We start from the raw sequence: 19,990 nt of genomic DNA, 5'->3' as shown, positions 1-19,990 counted from the left end.
CTATTATCAGAAAAAAAAATGTTATAATTTCAGAGCTTCTTTGATTTCTGTCTCTCTTGGATAAGTTTATTAACCCAACCATTCCCCTGTTTCTTGTTCTGAAAAATGAAGATATCGTGTGAATAAGTCCTACAGGCTGTCATGAGGATGAAGTGGATTAGGCCAATGAAAGCAATTAGAACCATGCCTGGCAAAGAAACCTCCACAGAAGCTATTGGTTATTACATTATTTCTTAATTCCTTCCTGGCACTGTGCAAACTGCCTTTGTAGAAAACCATTTCTATCATATTACCTTATCAAGGTTTTTTAATATTCTAAGTAAGGACTAGACATCAGAAAGTATTGTGCAGACGTAGGAAACGGTATATTATTCCTCATCACTGTCAAATGAAGTCTGGATCACATCCTCATTGAAAAAGGGAGTAGGAAGCAAAACGTCATGACTTGAACAGCTCTGAGATCAACTTGATTTGGGCAACTGGGAAACAGACACAAGTACAGAATATTGGGAATTGAGTGAGCTGTGCAATCTAATGGAGAGTTATATACAGCTGAGGGAGCAAGCACATTATCTAATATAGATAGGGGCTCTCTCTAGAGGATTTGGTCTATAGTTATCTCAGAAGAGAAAGCTGTGCTTGATCCTTTTCACACACTGTCAACATCTGTAGTTGACCAGGGGAAAGCCTTGCCATTTCTACCGGTCTGGTCTGAAGTGTTGGAATCCCTGATATGGCCATGCTCACATCAACAAAATACATTCACTCAGGACTTCATCAAGTCTTCAATGGCAACATTTATAATTATGAAAAGTTGAAGGTACATCCTACTCCTGTTTATTTGGGAAATGAATGTAAAGAACATAATATGAAATTCATCATTTATCTTTCTTCCATCATTGAATTTAACAATCCTCAAATATCTATTTGTGCCAATGTTCTCTGCAAGAGAAATGGGTCCTTTTCTAAAAATTCTCAAAAGTCTCTTATGTTTGGCTCCCTCAGAGACAAGTTAGTGTGGTTGTTTTGGAGGGTGAAGGTTCACTTTGGAACTTTTAACTATTTAATGAAATGTAAATTTGCTGAAAAAAAGCAAAGCCTTTTCGAAAATATGTAATTAGGGTCACAGTAACATGTCAAATATAAGTTGTGCCTGTGGTCCGGTCAGCATGCCCTGGAAATGGTCAAGTGCACTGAAGCAAAGTCAAGTGCACTGAGACGTTGAAGAAACACTGTCAAGTGGACACAGGAGGCACCATCTTACCAGGTCATAGTTTGAAACAGATCATGAGTTGGCATGGTTCAATAGCTGTGTCTTCTCCTTCAACCTGCACTTGAATGAAACTAGTGGAGCCTATTGAAAAAAATAGTCTGTAATTTCCTTCCTGACGTTGTATCATTGACATTGATTTTTTTGACAGGGCGGAGGATGCTAAATTGAGAACAAAGTGGAAAAGGCTCTGAAATAAATACAAGACAACTCAGAGTTTCCAGGCAATATGTTTTGTGTTTATAATTTAGAAACTCACCAGAGTATACACAGAGTGACATATGCTAATGTATGTGTTTATATGTGTATATATATATCTATATACACATTACTAGACAATGAAAATGAAAAATTACCAGGATGCCAGCAATGGCATTCCTCACCAAATGTTTAAGCTATTTAAAAACTTCACTGAGGCTAGACTTCTCAGGGATATTCCTATTTTTTAAATAAAAATTTCTTTGAATAAATGACTTAATTCAGATTTACTACAATTTAATAAGATTTATATTAATGTCTGCTTTTTTTCTTTATTAGTTCATATTAATTTTTAAATGAAAATGGAAATAAATTTTTGAATATGCAGAAATTACCATGAATACATACATACATATATATCTATGTAACGAATTACTCCAGTTTAAAGAATTCTGGATCCTCAAGGCTGAGAATGGTTAGAGTGTGAAGGTCTGGCAGTGTGGGTGATGAGGACATCGTCTTGGTGACAGGAGAGGAGAAATGGGATAAGGAACTGTCTGAGGACAGGTCAGGAGCAGGATAATGACTGGACAGTAAAAATAGATTAAATATGGGAGAGGAGACCTTTAGTCCTGGGAAATCTCAATGCCCCAGTGTAGGGAAATGTGAGGGTGGTGAGGCAGGAGTGGGTGTGTGGGTGGGGGAAAACCCTCATAGAATTAGGGGGAGTTCGGATGCGATAAGTGGTTTATGGAGGGGAAACCAGAAAAGGGGATAACATTTGAAATTAAATAAATGAAATATCCAATAAAAATAAAGTTAAAAATAGATTAAAGATGGTTAAAGAAAACAATGAATCCAAAAATTTTAAATACTGATATTAGTAACAATAACAACAAAAGAATTCTGGAAACATTTGGCTGAGGTTCATTTTGTCTCATACAATGATATTCAACCTGTGGGCTGCAACTCCTTTGTAAGGTCAAATGATCTTTTCACAGTGATTGAATATTACTTTGTGTTTTATAATAGTAGCAAAATTTCAGTTATGAAGTGGCAAGAGAAGAAACTATGATTGGGGGTCATTACAACATGAAGAACTGCATTAAAGAGTCACAGCATTAGGATGGTTGAGAGCCATTGCTCTAGTAGTAGGAATGTATGTATATTTGGCTGATGCTGACATGAGAATGCCAGTGTACAAAAAGTTGTTGTTCACAGTTTTTGCAGATTACTATCTAGTTCATGACAGATATCATACTTTCAAAATAACTACCATTAGTGCTGAGAATGACAAAGTGTCAAAGTAGGGAAGCTGACTCGACAGAGATGTTCTCCAGAGCATGAGGTGACTTCCATTTTCGTTTGCCGTCGTTATCCTCTGTGTTTCTGTAAACTCAGAACTACTGGTGTCAAATGTCACATCCAGACCTGCACACTCTGGGTTTAAAATTGCAGGATCATACGGAAAGCTGTGAGGGGCCTAGGACTTGTCGTCCAGAGTTTTTGTACATGACATCTTACCAACCCGCTTAGTTCCAGCATAGGGGAGTCAGACTTACTATGTAGACGGGCTAAACTGTATTTCTGGATGATATGCATATTATAAATGAAGGAATGAAAGGATGATGATGATTATAATGATGATGATGAATGAAAGCAAAGTAGATTCTGTATTCTTTGTTTCTAAACTGGCTGGACTTTTATTGTTGTTGTTATTATTTATTTCATGAAAAAAAGTGAAGTCATGAGTAGTTGAACCCATGATTTTGTGGTAAAGTTACAGGAAAGACTACTGATGTACACTCCAAAGCATTCACAGAGCAATTAAGTCTCATAGGACTTGGTCTTTAAAAAAAATCAATGGTTATATATTTTACTATACTAAATGTCTCGAACTTTCTCAAAGGTGTGTGTGTGTGTGTCTATGCATGTGTGCATGTGTGTGTGCATGTGGAGAAGCATATCAAAGGTGTTTGAGTCTGGAAATTGGAAGGTGGCTATTTGTGAGTGTGAGGGAGTGTGAAGGTGATGTTTGTTGTCGATGTTACATAATTCCTTTACACAGAATTGCTGTTGAGTATTTCCACTTGAAGATGGGAAGTATTTGTTACTGTAGTAGAAAATAAGTCTCACTGTTCTCATCCCCAAAGAGGCTAAACACTGAGCGTTTTCCAAGACAACGTTAAAATTGTCTTTATACATTTGAAATAATATGTATCAATACTTCATGATTCACAGTCTTAGCTGCAGTTTTCTAAAGTGGATGACAAAAGCCACAAATGTCTCCTTCTCCTTTTAGCTCCACCAGGAACAACTATTTAGAGCATTTTTGTTTTGAGTCCAAGGTCTAGCATTTTTTTTAGCTCAGCTGACATTAACGATTACATTTGTCAATATGTATTAAATCTGGAGACTATTTAAAGACTTGCCATGGAGCATGCGTTGTAAATATAGTAGCTTTGCTACCCCCAATGCAAATGTCTGTTACCAAAATTCTAAAGGCTATCTAGTTTTGTTTTGTTTTGTCTTTTCCTTTGTTTTAAAAGATTCCTGTGAAAAATAGATTATTCTTATAGTAGCAGATGACATTTTTTTTTGTTCTTGTCTTGCCTCAGTAACTTCTTTTGTATTTATTTCAGCTGTGTGATTTCAAAACTGGGAAGAGCTATAATGTATCTCTTTTTTCCATGACAATACTTGGCAATTTGCAAAGTCAAATCGTGATTCTTATTAATTGCCTTAATTATTTATAAAGTCAGTGGTAAACTTTAACAGTGATAATTAAAGAAAAGCGACTACATTTAAAAGGCTCTTCCAGAATCAGATGAAAACAGAATATAGGTATTAACTCCACTTTTCTCATAAGTCTTATAGTTTGTAAAATATAAAGTTGTAATTTCTATGAATTTGTGAAAAACACTAAAATTGCCATATTGAAGAAAAATGTCTTTTAATCTTCAAAGGTAAATACAACTCATAATATTTATGATTTCAATGCTTGTTTAAAATTTAATTATACCACAATTTGTTAGAATTTCACTGACTTTTCAAATGGCTCTATTCTCATATTAGTAATTATTTTGAGAACCTCATACATGAGCACTGTATCTTCATTGTTATTGCTTTTATGTTTTATTAATTATTTTATTTATTTACATTTCAAATGTTGTCCCACTTCCTGGTTTCTTTTCTGGAAACCATCCCATGCCCCTCCCCTTTGCCTCTAAAAGGGTGCTCCTCCACCCGGTCACCCACTCCTGCCTTTGTAGCATCTCCCTACACGGACGGGGGCAACAAGCCTCCACAGGACCAAGGGCCTCCCATCCCAAGATGCCAGAAAAGGCAATCCTCTGCTACATATGTAGTGGGAGCCATGGACAGTCTCATGTATACTCTAGTTGGTACTTTAGTCCCTGGGAGCTCTGAGAAATCTGTTATTGTTGTTCTTCCTATGGAGTTGCAATCCCCTTCAGGTCCTTCAGTCCTTCCCCTAACTTTTCCAATGAGGTCACTGAAATCAGTCCAATGGTTGGCTGAAATCAGTCACTGAAATCAGTCCAATGGTTGGCTGTGAGTATTTGCATTTGTCTTAGTCGAGTGTTGCTGGAGTCTCTCAGAGGACAGCTATACAAATTGGGGAGGTCTCTGGATGGCCTTTCCTTCAGTCTCTGCTACATTTTTTTTTTTTTTTTTTTTGAATCTGTGTTTCCTTTAGAAAAGAACAATTCCAGGTTAAAATTTTGAGATGGGTGGGTGGTCCCTTCCCTCAACTGCCAGCCATGCCTATCTACTGGAGGTGTTCTCTTCAGGTTCTATCCCTGCTTTGTTGGGTATTTTGACTAATGTTATCCCTACTGGGTCCTGGGAGTCTCTCACTTCCCTGGTGTCTGGGACTTTCTAATGGTTCCCCTGATTCCCTATCCCTCACTGCTACACATTTCTATTAATTCTCCTGGACCTCTGGACTTCCCTCTGTCTCTTCCAATACCTGATCCTGCCCCTCCTTTTTTTTCTCTCCCCCTCCCCTTTCCCTTCCAGGTCCCTCCCTCCCTCCCTCTACCTCCCCTGATTATTCTGTTCCCCTTTCTAGGTAGGATTGAAACACACATACTTTTGTCTTTCTCCTTATTAAGCTCCATATGGTCTGTGAGTTGTATTGTGGGTATTCTGAGCTCTTTGGGCTCTCTCCAACCTCTCCTGTAAACCTTTCAAATTCTGAATCTCTTTTCTCATCACCATTACTGCATATATGTATCTATAAGCCACACATGTATATATAAAGTACTAAAGCCATTTGGTTTGCTCATGTGCACACATATCCAGGGGTAAGGTCTTGGGATTGGACTACCTGTGTGTGGTTTTGTTCTAGGAGATCAATTATCCCTTTCACAGTAGCCATTGAACATCTGTATTTTCTCATCTAGGGATGTGACTATGGAATATCAACTGTCTACAGATGATATCATCTATATGAAATTTAAAACTGACAGTTCTTTCTAACCTGGCTAGATCCCCAATGATTGAGTTGGAGACTTATCGATTTATTCAACAAGCTTTAAGCACAATAACTGAGCAGATATTTCTAACTCTCTATGCTGTCCTAGCTTTGTACCAGCCACACAACCTGAGATATTTATATTTAGTCTGTCTTTGGATTGGTATGCTGAGGTTGTCTGTCCTCAGAGAGAACTTCCTTGCCAATTCCTCACGCCCAATCTCATGGCAACCATCTTTTTCATACATCTCATGGCCCCTTTTCTCCTGGACCCTCCCTTTCCTCATGAGATTCCCCCCTCACTTTCCTGGCTGGGACCAGAAATCCATCCACTCTTTCATTCCTCTCTGCCCACTCATTGGCTGTTTAGTCTTTTATTAACCAATTAGAAATATTTAGGGACTATTCTTTGCACCACATTGATACAGGAGATTCTTCAATAATCATGACTTTGCCTGTGTCTGAACTGTAACTAGATCTTGGAACAGAGTAATCAGTGTCTGAATACACTATGCATGAAACAAGCTGCTAATAGCCATCATTCTGATCATAATCTTATTTTATTTTATTTATCCTATTTTAGAGATTTCATGGGTGATGCTTCCATGTCACATATAGAAGATACTAGGTAGGAGTGTATGTCCTGATTTTCTGACTCTTACAATCATTTTGTTCCCCCTGCTTCTGTGCTTTTTTTCCCCTAAGCCTTGGGAAGATCTATTAGTAGGAGTTGGGCACACCACATTAACTCCTCTGAATTTTAAACAGTTTGGGAATCTTTGTAATAATTTTCATCCTTTGCAAAGCAGCTTCCTTGTAGAGGAATGAGAGCTACACTTATCTGTGGGTTAGAAATGATATTGGCTTAGGAAAATGGCTTTGGAAGGTTCTCTTTGCTAGGTCTGTAACCTCTCTAGCTATGAGTAGTCTACTAGATTTGCAGTGCCAAGAGTGCATTCTCTCCTACTGGGTGAAACTAAAGTAGGAATAGACAGCAGTTGTTACATCCAGGATTAAGTGTTACTCTTGTACCGTTATGGGCATCTTGCCAGGCCAGTCATTGCTGGGATTCACAGGCTTTACACCTGGGTTGGTGTTACTTTTCTATTTCTCTTATCAAACACCATGACTAAGGCAACTTCTGGAAGAAAACATTTGATTTGTCTATGGTTTCAGACGGTTATAGTCCATAATGGCAGACAATGTGGAAACAGATAGGAGTATCAGCTGAGATCACATCCATCAGTCAGGAAGCAGAAAGAGCACAAAGCCTGTTTCACATGTCATGTTCCTTACAAGGCCAAACCTCCTAATCCTTCCCAATCTAGTCCACCAACTGACGACAAAGTGGTCAAACATTTAAGCCCATGGGGTACATTTTTATGAAAATCAACACAGTAGGAATACAGGTTGGTTGTTTCCCTTGGCAAGTTGGATATACTTCCTATATATAAGAGGCAGTCCTCAGGGTGAAGATGCCCAAGTCAGCTCCAAGTTGTTTCCCTGAAGTCCTGTTTCCTAAGCCTGTGGTGTCTGTAGCAGTGGGATGTTAACTTCATCCCAAAAATGCGTGTATATATACACTTATATTTTATATGGTTTTAAATAAACATAAAAGAAAATATTTCCCTATAGCTGTTTTTATAATTTTTGTCATTCTTTAGACCTCTTCCCTCCTTCTTCCTTAATGTTTCCCTTTCTTCCCTCTTGGAAGATAAAGTCCCATCTGTCGTTTTTCCTACTTCTCACATAGTCTCACTTATGTCCTACTATTTCTTTCTCTACAGCTCCACCCTGCACCAAAGTCCCCAGGGACTTTTCTAGTTTCTGTAGTTACTTGAGAGTATATATTTACACCTAAAAACTTGGACCTAGGACCCTCAAATAGGAGAATATATGTAATATTTGTCTTTCTTGGTTCAGATTATCTCACTCAGTATAATATTTTCTAATTCCATAATTTACCCACACATTTCTTAATTTTATAGTTCTTTACAGTTGAATAGAATTCCACTGTGTATGTCTACCACATTCATTGCCCATTGGTTGAAGGATATTTAGATTATTTCTGTTTCCTAGAATTGTGAACAGAAAGGCAATGAACATGGCTGAGAAAGTACCAGTGGATTAGAGCATTTAGTGCTTATAGTTTATGACAAATGAGTGGTATAGCTGTGTCATATAGTAGGTTCTGATTTATTCTTCTGAGCATTCTGTACTGGGATATGAAGAGACTGTACCTTTTTTTTTTTTTTTTGAGACAGGGTTACTCTGTGTAGTCATGGCTGTCCTGGAACTCACTCTGTAGCCCAGGCTGGCCTCGAACTCAGAAATCCGCCTGCCTCTGCCTCCCAGAGTGCTGGGATTAAAGGCATGCGCCACCACGCCCAGCCGAGACTGTACCTTTAAGAGGTAAAAAGTACCAAGTTACTAAAGTCTTAGGAGCCATTCTCATATGACCACAGAGAGAATACATATACAAGAACTTTCAACCCTTTGTCCTTTAGTAGGCAAAATTTTTAGGTGTTTTTCAGTCAAAAATGTCCATCTGTCCCAGGCTGAACCTCATGGTTTCTTCAGACGCATAAAACTGCAGTTGCTCTTAGTGTAGTAGGAAGCTTCCTACTATGCCCTTTCTTCCTGATTCTCTTCATTATCTCTGAATGGTTTCTTCTTTTATCTTTCAAGTAAAGAACTTGCTCTTTAGTTTATTTTTCAATGTTTGCATCAAGAGAAATCTAAAACAAAGACATCTGTAATTAATAATACTGGGTAGGTAGTGAGAATGGTTCATGATTGTCTAGTTTTTCAAAGTAGTTGTGAGAAGAGCTAGTCTCAGTTACATTTCTACTTGAGGAAATTCCCAGCTATACACAAGATTAGTGTCCATAATTCCTGGATTCTGTGTGTAATTACATCTCTTATGACTCACCCCAGAACACTCACTATAGAAGGACACATCAGTGGACATATAGGAAAGTCTGGTTTAATGCAGTAAGTATACCCTGCAAGCCTAGACATTTATAGTCTGGAACACAATCTCTGATTATGTGTAGTGTACCTCAGGAAGCAATTGTTGAGGACCACAGTACACAGGAACCTTGTACAAAGGAACATATATTCATATACATAATGGAGACCTTTCTGACATGTTTCAGACAACAAAAACATGCCTTAAAATAGATGTTGACAATACTTTGTATTTATTTGTTTGCCTGGTCATGGATTTGGATATTTAGATAATCTTTGCTTCAAGGTATCTGCTTTTTAAAACTCCTTTAGTTTTACAAAACTGTTACCAGTAGATAAAATGAGAGAAATTTGAATTCAAGTTAATATTTTAGTTGTTGCAATTATCTAGCAAAAGTTTTAAAATTTAATGTGTTAATAGTTAATATTTTAGCACTGCTGAATTTTTAAATTATATAAGCTGCTTGCATCTTCCCATCAGTTGCACACACTGTTTCAGTGTCTGCATTTCAAGTATTTTCTGTTTTCAATAACAACAACAACAAAATGATTTGTTTTAATCTGAGGATGTAAATTTCTGTGAATGATACAGAGTTTAAAGAAAAGAAGAAAATCTCTCTTTAAAAGAACTGGTTTTTAAGTCTGAGTTTTTTACATATATTTTGCAGATTAAAGGATTTACTTGAAGACAAATCATTCTATTCATCAGAGACCAGACAAGAGTCACTCTTGCTTTTGCCAATTAAAGATGATGTTGTCATGGAAACAGTTGATCCTGCTTTCATTCATTGGCTGCCTGGCAGGTAACAATAAGCTATATTTTATTTGAACTATTCTTGAGTTTTGTGCTTAAATACTTTGCTTTTGTTTTTAACACAGGTTTTTATGTAGCCTAGATGGACTGCATTCTCACTATTTGATTGTGATCCTCCTGCCTTCCTCTCCCATACTTGGGTTACAGGCATACACATCTATGCCTGAGTATTCTCAAATCCTTTTAAAAGGGTAAGGTAAAATTACAACAGGGTCAAAGACAAACAGATCATTTTTCTCAGAAAGAAGATTCCCATTCTTAATTCTCAAAATTAGATTCTCATGATTCTTCTATCTAATTTATACAAGTCAATATATTCCCATAGAAACTGTAAGAACACCTGATATTAAAATTATATTGCTGAATTTAATAAGTTTTCCTAGTGTGACAACTTAACTTGAGAAATTCACATTTTATTTTTATTATATTTTGTGTTTATATATTTATTAGCATGTATTTATATACTTAGTAGTCCAAGAGAAGGGTTGCAAGGGAACCCTTGCAAGGGAGCAAGGGAAATGGATGAAATTATGTAATTATATAGTTCATAATGAAATTTTGTCATAATTAAATATATAATAAAATTATAATTAGAATTGAAATATAATTATATCATTCCTCTTCCTCATTCCTTCTTCTAAGTCCTCCATGTTACATAGCACATCTCCTCCCAAATCTATAACCTCCCTTTTTCAAATATTATATATATATATATATATATATATATATATATATATACTCATGAATATATATTATATAATACATAACCCAAAATACTATCTTCCAAATCCATTTAGTGATGTTTCTTATACATACCACTTAGTATGGGATGGCCAATTAGGGGCATAGAACTGGGGAGAACTACCTCTCCTGCTCTCAGCATGCCATGATTACCCCTAGTTAGATGTCTAGGAATAGAGTCATCTGAGATGAAATATACTGTTTAAAATATGATGATATTTTCTTTGAAAATTTTCTTATAATGTGCATTTGGGATATTTTGCTACAGTTTTGGCTTTTTTTCATGAATGGGAAGGCAAAATAAAATCATATTTATACCCTAAATATATTTTTAATTCTTTTGATACTATATTATGTTAATTTTACTGGCACATTTTTGGGGAGTGGGTAAGAAAATAATTTTTATTTTCGATACAGGGTTTCTCTGTGTAGCCCTGGCTGTCCTGGAACTCACTTTGTAGACCAGGCTGGCCTGGAACTCAGAAATCCGCCTGCCTCTGCCTCCCAAGTACTGGGATTAAAGGTGTGCACTGCCACCACCCAGCCTAAGAAAATAATTTTTAAATGAAATATAATATGTAATACAACATGTTAAGCTGTAGTTTTCTATTTTTTCTTTCAGTTTTGATTGGAATTATAATACATATATTAATATGATGAATAGGATCGTTTCATCCGTTTATTTGAGTATTGTACCATTTGGACATGTTTGATTTGTATATGTGCATGTGTATAGTATTATCCCCCCCCTTTATTCCTCTGTTCATTTACATTCTCTGACCCATTTGAAAGTAGACTATTATAAAAATCATTTCTTATCATAAAAAGAAATCAGTGCTCATATCCTAGGATTTAGAAGATCCTTTTCTTTATGGAAAAATGTGCTTCGTAAAAGTAGCATATTTGCAGTTTGAATGAATGAGGCATATCGGAATGTTCAGTAAAAAAACCCACAGGATTTACATACATATATGTAAGAGTAGATGTGTGGGCTCTTGTATTAAAATTCCATTTTTCATATATTTATATAATAAAGTATAAAAAATTATGATCAATATTAGATTAGTGGTTTAAACTTTATAAATGGAGTATTCCCCACTGTAGTTTTTATAAGTTTTTAATTCAGTTACTTAATTATATTCCTAAGATGGATCCTAATACCGAAGGAAAAGGTGGTAATTGTATCCCAATTTCCGATCTGTTAAGTGGGCTTTGGACAAAGATAACACAGTCAGACAAAATAAAATATTTTTTCTGTCTCTAATTGTTTTACATAGTTTTCTATTTTCTTGTTTTTGTAGAAAGATCAAAATGACAGCTCATGTCAGGAGGCATATCTTTCAGGGTGGTGACTTTTCTAGAAACCAACTAGAAATCTTTGAAGTGGTTTAAAAAAAAAAAAAAAGATGTCCTGAGAAAATAACAGTGCTGTATAGTTAAGAAAAATGGGACTGTTTTTCAGAAGTTTAAAATGAGATTCTGGTGCACAGGAAAATTGCATTATGTGTGTGTCTGCATTTTTGTTTCTGCATCTTTTACACATTTATAGCAGTTTACAGAAAAAGCAAGGTACATTATACCTAAATGTGAAAGTATCTGTAAGAAAGTTAAATCTCAACTTGAATTTATAGAAATGCTATTTAACAGCAGTAAAAATGTTCAAGGAAGAACTGAATTATATTTTGTGTAATGTATTCTATGTAATATATTAATTAGATAGTTTGTCGTCTTCATAATTATACTACAGAGAATTATTTGTCAGATTCTTACATAATCCAAAAAAATGTTGAAAGTGGGTTACTGTTTATCTGTTAATTATCAGTGTTCTTTTTATATTATTAAAATTAGAAGGTTGTTTTTTGAGTATGATAATCTATTGATAAATATTTGGCTACTTTGCATGATTTGAAATAGATTTATGATTGAGAGACAGTGATTGAGTAGAAATGGGGCTCATAGACTCAGGTGTTGGACTGCTAGGCCCATGGAAGGTGACACTATTGGAAGGTGTGGCTTTCTTGGCGTAGGTGTGGCATGGTAGAAGGAAGTGTATCTCTGTGGAGACAGGCTTTTGTCAGGCTAGTCCTAGTGTGGAAGTCTTCCTGCTGCCTGCTGGTCTGGATGTTGATCTCTCAATTCCTTCTCCAGCACCATATCTGCCAGCATGCTACTATGTTTCCTAATAATGGATTTAGCCTTTGGAATTATAAGCCAGCCCCAGTTAAATGTTTTTGTTTATAGAGTTGTTATGATCATGGTGTCTCTTCCCAGCAATATAAACCCAAATTAAGAGAAGGATTATGCCGCACATTTTTATATTGATAAAAACAATTCACTTTTAGTAAAGAATACAGTCAGGATATACAACCAGTGCTGTGTAGTTCGTGGGTTACCACCCCCAACCCCCCAGGAAATTTTTTTTATGTATTCTTTTCTTGTGTCTTTCCTTCTTCTTCTCCTTCTTCTTCTCCTTCTTTCTCCTTCTTTCTCCTTCTCCTCCTCCTTCTCCTCCTCCTCCTCCTCCTCCTTCTTCTTCTTCTTTCATTTGTTTAGACAACTTTGCCATATAGTACTAGACTTTGTAAAAGTTGAAGACAGATTTAGGAAAACCAGAGGAAGAAAACAGAGCATTTTCATTCTGGGAATTCTTTAAAATCAGAAAAGGAAAACACATCGATAGGTGTATTAGAAAACCAATGCCACAAAAATTAATACAATTTATATTACGGAGTAGAAGCATGTTAACTGGGTCCAGGGTGTGGTGGGAATGGCTCTATTTTTTTTTTAACTAGATGAAGGAAGTGAAATAGTTTCCAGACTTTAGTTTAAATGACTTTTCTGGTCACTGCGGTTAACATAGACTTCTATTTATTTCTGAAATCAAAGGATGGCTTTACTTTCTGAATCATTTCTTTGTGGAATAAAGGTCATTGACTAATAATCAATAAGATGTCAAATAAACTGCTTTTCTACTTCTCAAATACCTAAACATTAGTCTTTTAATTCTAATAGCTAGATCTTTGATGACTGTTAAGTTCATTATGATTTGCGAGTAAAATAAAATTTTCAATTTCTTCCTCAATTGGTTTACACCATGCTTTTCACCACCTAGAAAATGATTAGAGTTATTTACTGGACTACAGATAACTCAAGGTGATTTATAACTGTTTCTTTTCCTTTTACTTTTTTTAATGTTGATAAGTTATTCTCCACTGATGAAATGAGTCAATTCAAGCCTAATTAAAGTATATAAAGGCAGGTTTATTGGGAAGTCACTACTCATGGTTGGGTTCACTAATTCCAAGGAAAGAGACCGGGGAAGTCACCAGGCAGAGGGAGACAAAGGGGAGGAGAAAGAGAAAGAGAAAGCATGCACAGGCAAGGAGAGAGAAAATGCACAGATGGGCAAAAAGAGGGGAACAAAATATTTGGATTATATAGGTAAGAACTTCTGGTGTGGGGAAACTCTTGCCCTTGAGCTGGAAAATCCAGGGTTAAGAGTGATATGTGCTACGTGGGGACCGAAGGGTGTGAGATCTGGAAGGCAATTCTCCTTTTGTATGTGAAATATGCACCTCAGCTCTTTGTCCTCGGTCAGAAACCCAACAGGTATTAGATATCATAGTTCAAGGAACTTGTTTCTTAAAGTAGAGATGGCTGGCCAGGCGTGATGGCTCATGCCTTTAATCCTAGCACTCGGGAGGCAGAGGCAGGTGGATTTCTGAGTTCAAGGCCAGCCTGGTCTACAAAGTGAGTTCCAGGACAGCCAGGGCTACACAGAGAAACCCTGTCTNGAAAAAACAAACAAACAAACAAACAAACAAAAAATAGAGATGGCTTTCATCTCTTCTGTCCTATCTTGTGAATAAAGAGCTTGATAGCACTGATACTGGTAAAATGGAGATGTCACTGATTCCTGTTTATATATCCTGACACACTCATGTTTTTACTTACTTCAGATCATTCTCACGGCTGCACCAACTGACCTTTAGAATTGTTTTTCATTTATTTCATTAAAATCTTGACAGACCAGCAAAGTATGCCTGTGAGCACCAGTAAAAGATGTGGAAACCTGGTTGACACACTTTCTTCCTTTAACAGTTGCCACTGACTGCACATGTTGGCGTTTTCTGTGTTTGATGTGGAGTAAGAAAAGACTAAATCAACTTAAAAAAATGCTTTGGAAGTGTAATTAGAGTTCAACAAACATAACTTAAATAAGACCCACATTTTTTGTTTAGCTCTTAAAATGGCTAGTTTCTCAATGGTATCCTATAATTAGCCCACTAACTCTTGGAAATAAAGTGCTCATTTAAACTGATTCAATTTCTATTACCTAAGTGTTAAGCTGTCTTAAAGTACTCATCACATAAAAGTGTTTTAAAATGTCCCCACACTTATTATGCTTTCCCATGAATTGGATTGTATTAGAAGAGCTAAATGGATGGGGGCTCCCATTAAGAGTGCAGTAGTTAAGTGTTAACTCCTGAATAATGGAGTATAGATATATGCATACTCACATGCACACGCACATGCACACGCACATGCATACGCACATAGAAACACGTGTATGCTTACATTCCTATGAGCCACTGTTGATCTTCAGCAATCACTTGTATATTGCAAGTGTGTCCTCAGGCAAAGGGAAGGTAGAACTGATGCTAGTTACTGTGTGTTCTTGTCTTTCTCCTCTTTTATCACCTGCCTCTGTCGTTTCTGTAGGGTAGTTTAGATTGTTGTCCTCTCTCATCTTGTAGTGTTGTCCTAGTCTTGCTCCTGTTTTCTGTTCCTTTCTTCCTCCTGTGAACCCCACATGCTGCAACCCAGCCATTTCTGAAGAGCCATTAAGTGAGCTGAATACTAAGCACCAGGTTTATGGAGGGTATTGTGATAACTGAAGTGGAGGAGTCCAAGGGGAAGAGGCTTATGTAAACAATGGTAGCAATGCTGTCATGATATAAAATCCCGATTTAATCAAAATACAAAGGGAGTAGTAGAACTTGTCTGTGTACTTACTTGGAGAAATGAAGATTCAGAAAATAAAAATGTAATAGAAAAGGCACCATTTGAGTTGGAGCCCCGAACAATTATCATTTATTGAGCCCGTATTTTTTCTGAAGCGTTATGTTAAGGAGCTTCTCTGAGTCGTATAGTTAGTTGATATAGTCATAATAGTTTAGTTGATGTTCTGGCCCTTTCATTGTTATTGACCTTATTTTATTGATGAGTTGTATTGTTAATTTTTTTTTTTTTGGTTGATTCTCTGGCCCAGTCATTGTTTTTAACACTGACTGTTCTACAAATGAGGAACCGGGACGCTCTTAAACATTAAAGAACTTCATAAAACTCACATACTTAAAGGAGTCAAGCTTAAATTTAGAGACTAATAATTAGGCTAAGGATTAGGCTAAGGATATGGCTTAGCTTTGTGTGGATAAGATTCTGTATTTGAATTTTAGTGTAAAAGCACAAAAATATATTCATGTAAAATAGCTAATATCATAAGGCCATAATCATTATACTGAAGCTGGACACCATAAGATAATATGCAGGAAAGGTAAATTTAGAGAAAGTGCAACATGGGCTTGCCTTCTTCTACCTGATATAATGCTAGCATGGAATAACATTTAATTAAAGACAATAAGTATTCTATATTGTGTGGCAACCCTAGTTCAAGTGATTGATTTTGATTGGCTCATTACTGATTTTTAATATAAAAATAATTTCTTTAACAACAAATGAAAGCCAGGTGTGGTGTCTCACGCCTTTAATCCCAGCACTCGGGAGGCACAGGCAGGCAGATTTCTGAGTTCGAGTTCAGCCTGGTCTACAAACTGAGTTCCAGGACAGCCAGGGCTATACAGAGAAACCCTGTCTCAAAAAAAAAAATAAGAAAGAAAAGAAACCAAAACCAAAAAAAAGCCCCCAAAACAAAACAAAACAAAAAACAAACAAACAAAAAAAACCCAAATGAAATTGCATATATTCATGGTATTCAATGATTTCTGTGTGTGCATGGTGTTAACACTTGAACCCAGGGTCCCACATATGCAAATCAAATCTCCTACCATTGAGCTATGTGCTCCACCTTACTGTGATGTTGATCAAACACGCACGTAATATGTGTGATTTTACAACTTATGAATGTCTCTATAACTTCATATTTGTCATGATCTGTCTTGTCAAGTTATCAGTATAGTGTTGCATTCAATATGCTGGATAAAGAGCTGCAGAAGTGTCTTCCTACCTATCTGAAGCTCTGCTACTCCGCAGGTGTGTCTGTCTCTTCCTGCATTCCACTGTCCCTAGTAACTGCTGTTCTACTCTGTGCCTCTACATGCAGGGCAATAGGCAAGTGAGATCATGTGCTTTTTTTCCCCCTGTGTCTGGCTTATTTCAGTTAACATTGATGCTCTACAGGTCTATCTGTGTATATATTAATGTAAATTAAAAAAAAAAACCCTACCAGATTGATACTTTTCTTATAACCTCATGCTCAGCACCTGAGGTACAGATACGTTATAACTTGTTTAAGATTATTACATTATTACTTTGTTTAAGGTTATTACTATTATAAGTGGAGCTTAGGTTTTAAATCCAGGCAGTATCTTTAAAGGTCTTCTGTACTACTATGGTAGTTACTAGCAATATGTGGCCACCGAGACCCTGGAATATAATCACACCAATTTGAGATTTGACATAAATGTAAAATACATTCTGAATGTCAAAGATAAGTTATTTTTAAAAGTACAAAACATACATTTTAAAATACATGCAGTGCTGGAGAACTCAGTCTGGTGGGTTGTTCTCAGGATTGCTGGCAGGCTGACCAACTCAGTTCCTACCCAGCTTTGCCCAGATTTGGGGTTTGAATTGACACATCCTAGCACCTGAGTTTGAGTTGACACATCTTAGCACCTGGGTTTGAGTTGACATATCCTAGCATCTCCCATTTGTGATCTGCTGGAGTGAATGAAGGAGCTTTATACTGCAGATCCAAAGCTGCTAGAACTCCATGACACAGGGTAACAACAGGATATCTGAGAGGAGTTCCACTGAGGATTCAGTGTGCATAATGTAGCACAAGTCAGAGGTCTTCAAACAGACCAATGACTCATGGCAATGAACATTTGCAAGTAAAGATGTGTGGACAAAGGGGTTTACTCAGTGATACACTGTGATTTCACAAAGAGATGTTTTGTTTTGTTTTATTTGGTTTTGTTTTGTTTTGTTTTTGAGTTGGGGGAGGTTCCAAGGGCAGAGTATAGATAAGGGGGAATGGAGGGATGGATCAGATGTTGAAATATTAATATTATACATTTGAAGTTACATAATATATAACTAAATTAATTTATTTGATATTTTCTTTCTTTTAATTAGAAAATTTATCATTGTGTTATATCATGAATATAAAACTATATTTGGTGGTATTGTTTGAAAGGAAGTTGTCAGGTCTAAAGATTGGTGTGTGCTACCATTCCAGATTTGCTCTAAAAATTTTGCTCCAATGGGATGTTAATAGGCTAGATGGGAAGGATAAATGATAGAGGTGATGTTTGGAGGGTAGTGTAAATTATGTGTTGGTGCATTATTTTCCTGGGGGTGTGAAGAAATCCTAATTATGCACCCTAGGGCAGTGATGACAGATTAAAATCCAAAGCAGTTCCATCCAGGTTTATCTTGGTGAACGTCTTGAGTATGTAAGGGTTCCTTTCAGAAGCATGACTCAAAGGTGACTCAAAGCAGCTGTATCACTAAGAACCTGACCCCAGTATGGGCGGAGACCGATGAAATGTGCATTCTTTCTTGTGTCTTCTCTCTCTAGCAAGCGTTTTCTGCACATACCTTTGGGGTAGGGCCATCTGAGTCATGTAAGTTTCTAAGCTCAAAAGCCTTGTAAGTTTTGATAGTTTCTTGGGGCTTAGGAACTCCTCTCCATCTCCAGGAGGGATTGTATCAACTCGCAGGAAAAAGCTGTACAGCAATGCCCAACCAATGGCAGTTGATGTACAAAGGTAACAGTAAATAAGAGAAAGATGTGGGGCTGGTGAGATGGCTCAGTGTGTAAGAGCACTGACTGCTCTTCCAAAGGCCTTGAGTTCAAATCCCAGCAACCACATGGTGGTTCACAACTGCCCATAATGTTATCTGACGCCCTTTTCTTGTGTGTCTGAAGCTACAGTGTACTTATGTATAATAATAAATAAATCTTTGGGCCATAGCAAGCAGGAACTGAGTGTATGGGGCCGGATGGAGCAAGCAGGGTTGACAGCAGTGAGCAGAGGTCCTAAAGTTTCAGTTCCCAACAACCACATGAAGGCTCACAACCATCTATATAGCTACAGTGCACTCACATACATAAAATAAATAAACAAATCTTTAAAATAAACCATCAAGATAATTAAGATTAAAAAAAAAAAAGAGAAAGATGATGAAGTCAAAGTGATGAGCAATTGCATGGTTATTGTAACCATAAGATAAGATTGTTGAAGGTTTAAAACTTTAAGTGGGGAGATACTAAATGAATTAATTTAAAAAAATGGTGAATAAGAAGGCAGGGTTTAGAAATTGTTTATGATATTCATAGTGTTGAAGTGGTTGAAGAATGTCTGAATGGCAGGAGCTGCAGTCTGTCTATAGGAGATGATTAGACCTCTATATCTATATAAGCATCCCCTAGTGTCAGGACAGAGGATCTGAGTGGAGTGGTCTTTATATAGTGAGTACAATCTGTGAAAGTATTTAATGTAAGATTTGGAATGACTGATCAAAGGAGGAAGACCAGATTCCATGCTCTGCTATAGAAATGAAGAGGAATGAGCAAACATGTGGACGGTTCTTCATGTTCCTCAGGTTTGAGGATGACAGAAGATGAGATTTTTTTTTTTTTTTTTTAGAATTGGATGTGGAGAGAGTGTGTGAGAGAGAATATGCTGCTGCTTGTGATATGGAAGCACTATATTATTGGAATGTATAACTTTAACGAATATATTTTTGCATGTATGTGTATATTGTGTGTATGTATGTTCACATGTGTTCAGTTGTGAACACACAATGTTAATATCAGGTGTCCTTCTTCATTGCTCTCCATTTATTTACTGAGTCAAGGCCTCAGTTAAATCTCAAGCTCAGAGATTTGGTTAGTCTTACGTAGGTAGCTTGCCCGGGGGAACTCCTGACTCTGCCTTATTATGCCTAGGTTATGGCAGGCTACTATAACCACCGAACTTTTACATGATTCTTGGCCAAAAATTATTCCATAAGGGCAAAGGAGATAGATATGTGCTAATTTACAACACATTGAGTTACACTTTTCTGGATATATATGCATATGAATATGAACATGTTTACCTGTTTAGGTGCTTGATCTTAGTCATACAGCTACTTATTCGCACAGACAGGACTTTCTCTAGATTGTCTGAACTTTCATTCTTGCTTTTAAATTGCAAAAAGGGATTTACGGGTACTGTGTACTGCGGGTACTCTTACAGCAAAGTTG

At 36.7% G+C, this 19,990-nt stretch overlaps 1 protein-coding gene across 4 annotated transcripts in view; it reads left to right on the top strand.

Moving 5' to 3' along the window:
- The window catches only part of Cntn3 (contactin 3), a 354,817-nt gene that overhangs the window by 81,714 nt on the left and 253,113 nt on the right, over positions 1–19,990 (top strand). For all 4 annotated transcript variants that reach the window (XM_029478975.1, XM_021164805.2, XM_029478972.1 and 1 more), the window contains exon 2: positions 9,605–9,739. In XM_029478975.1, coding sequence (XP_029334835.1) covers positions 9,685–9,739 — 55 coding nt within the window. In that variant the 5' untranslated portion in view covers positions 9,605–9,684. The remainder of the gene's footprint in view (positions 1–9,604; positions 9,740–19,990) is intronic.

This window comes from Mus caroli, chromosome 6 (assembly GCF_900094665.2).
Source record: "Mus caroli chromosome 6, CAROLI_EIJ_v1.1, whole genome shotgun sequence".
Lineage (NCBI taxonomy): Eukaryota > Metazoa > Chordata > Mammalia > Rodentia > Muridae > Mus > Mus caroli.
The sequence above is the reverse complement of the archived record's forward strand: the minus strand, read 5'-3'. Positions and strand labels throughout refer to the sequence as shown.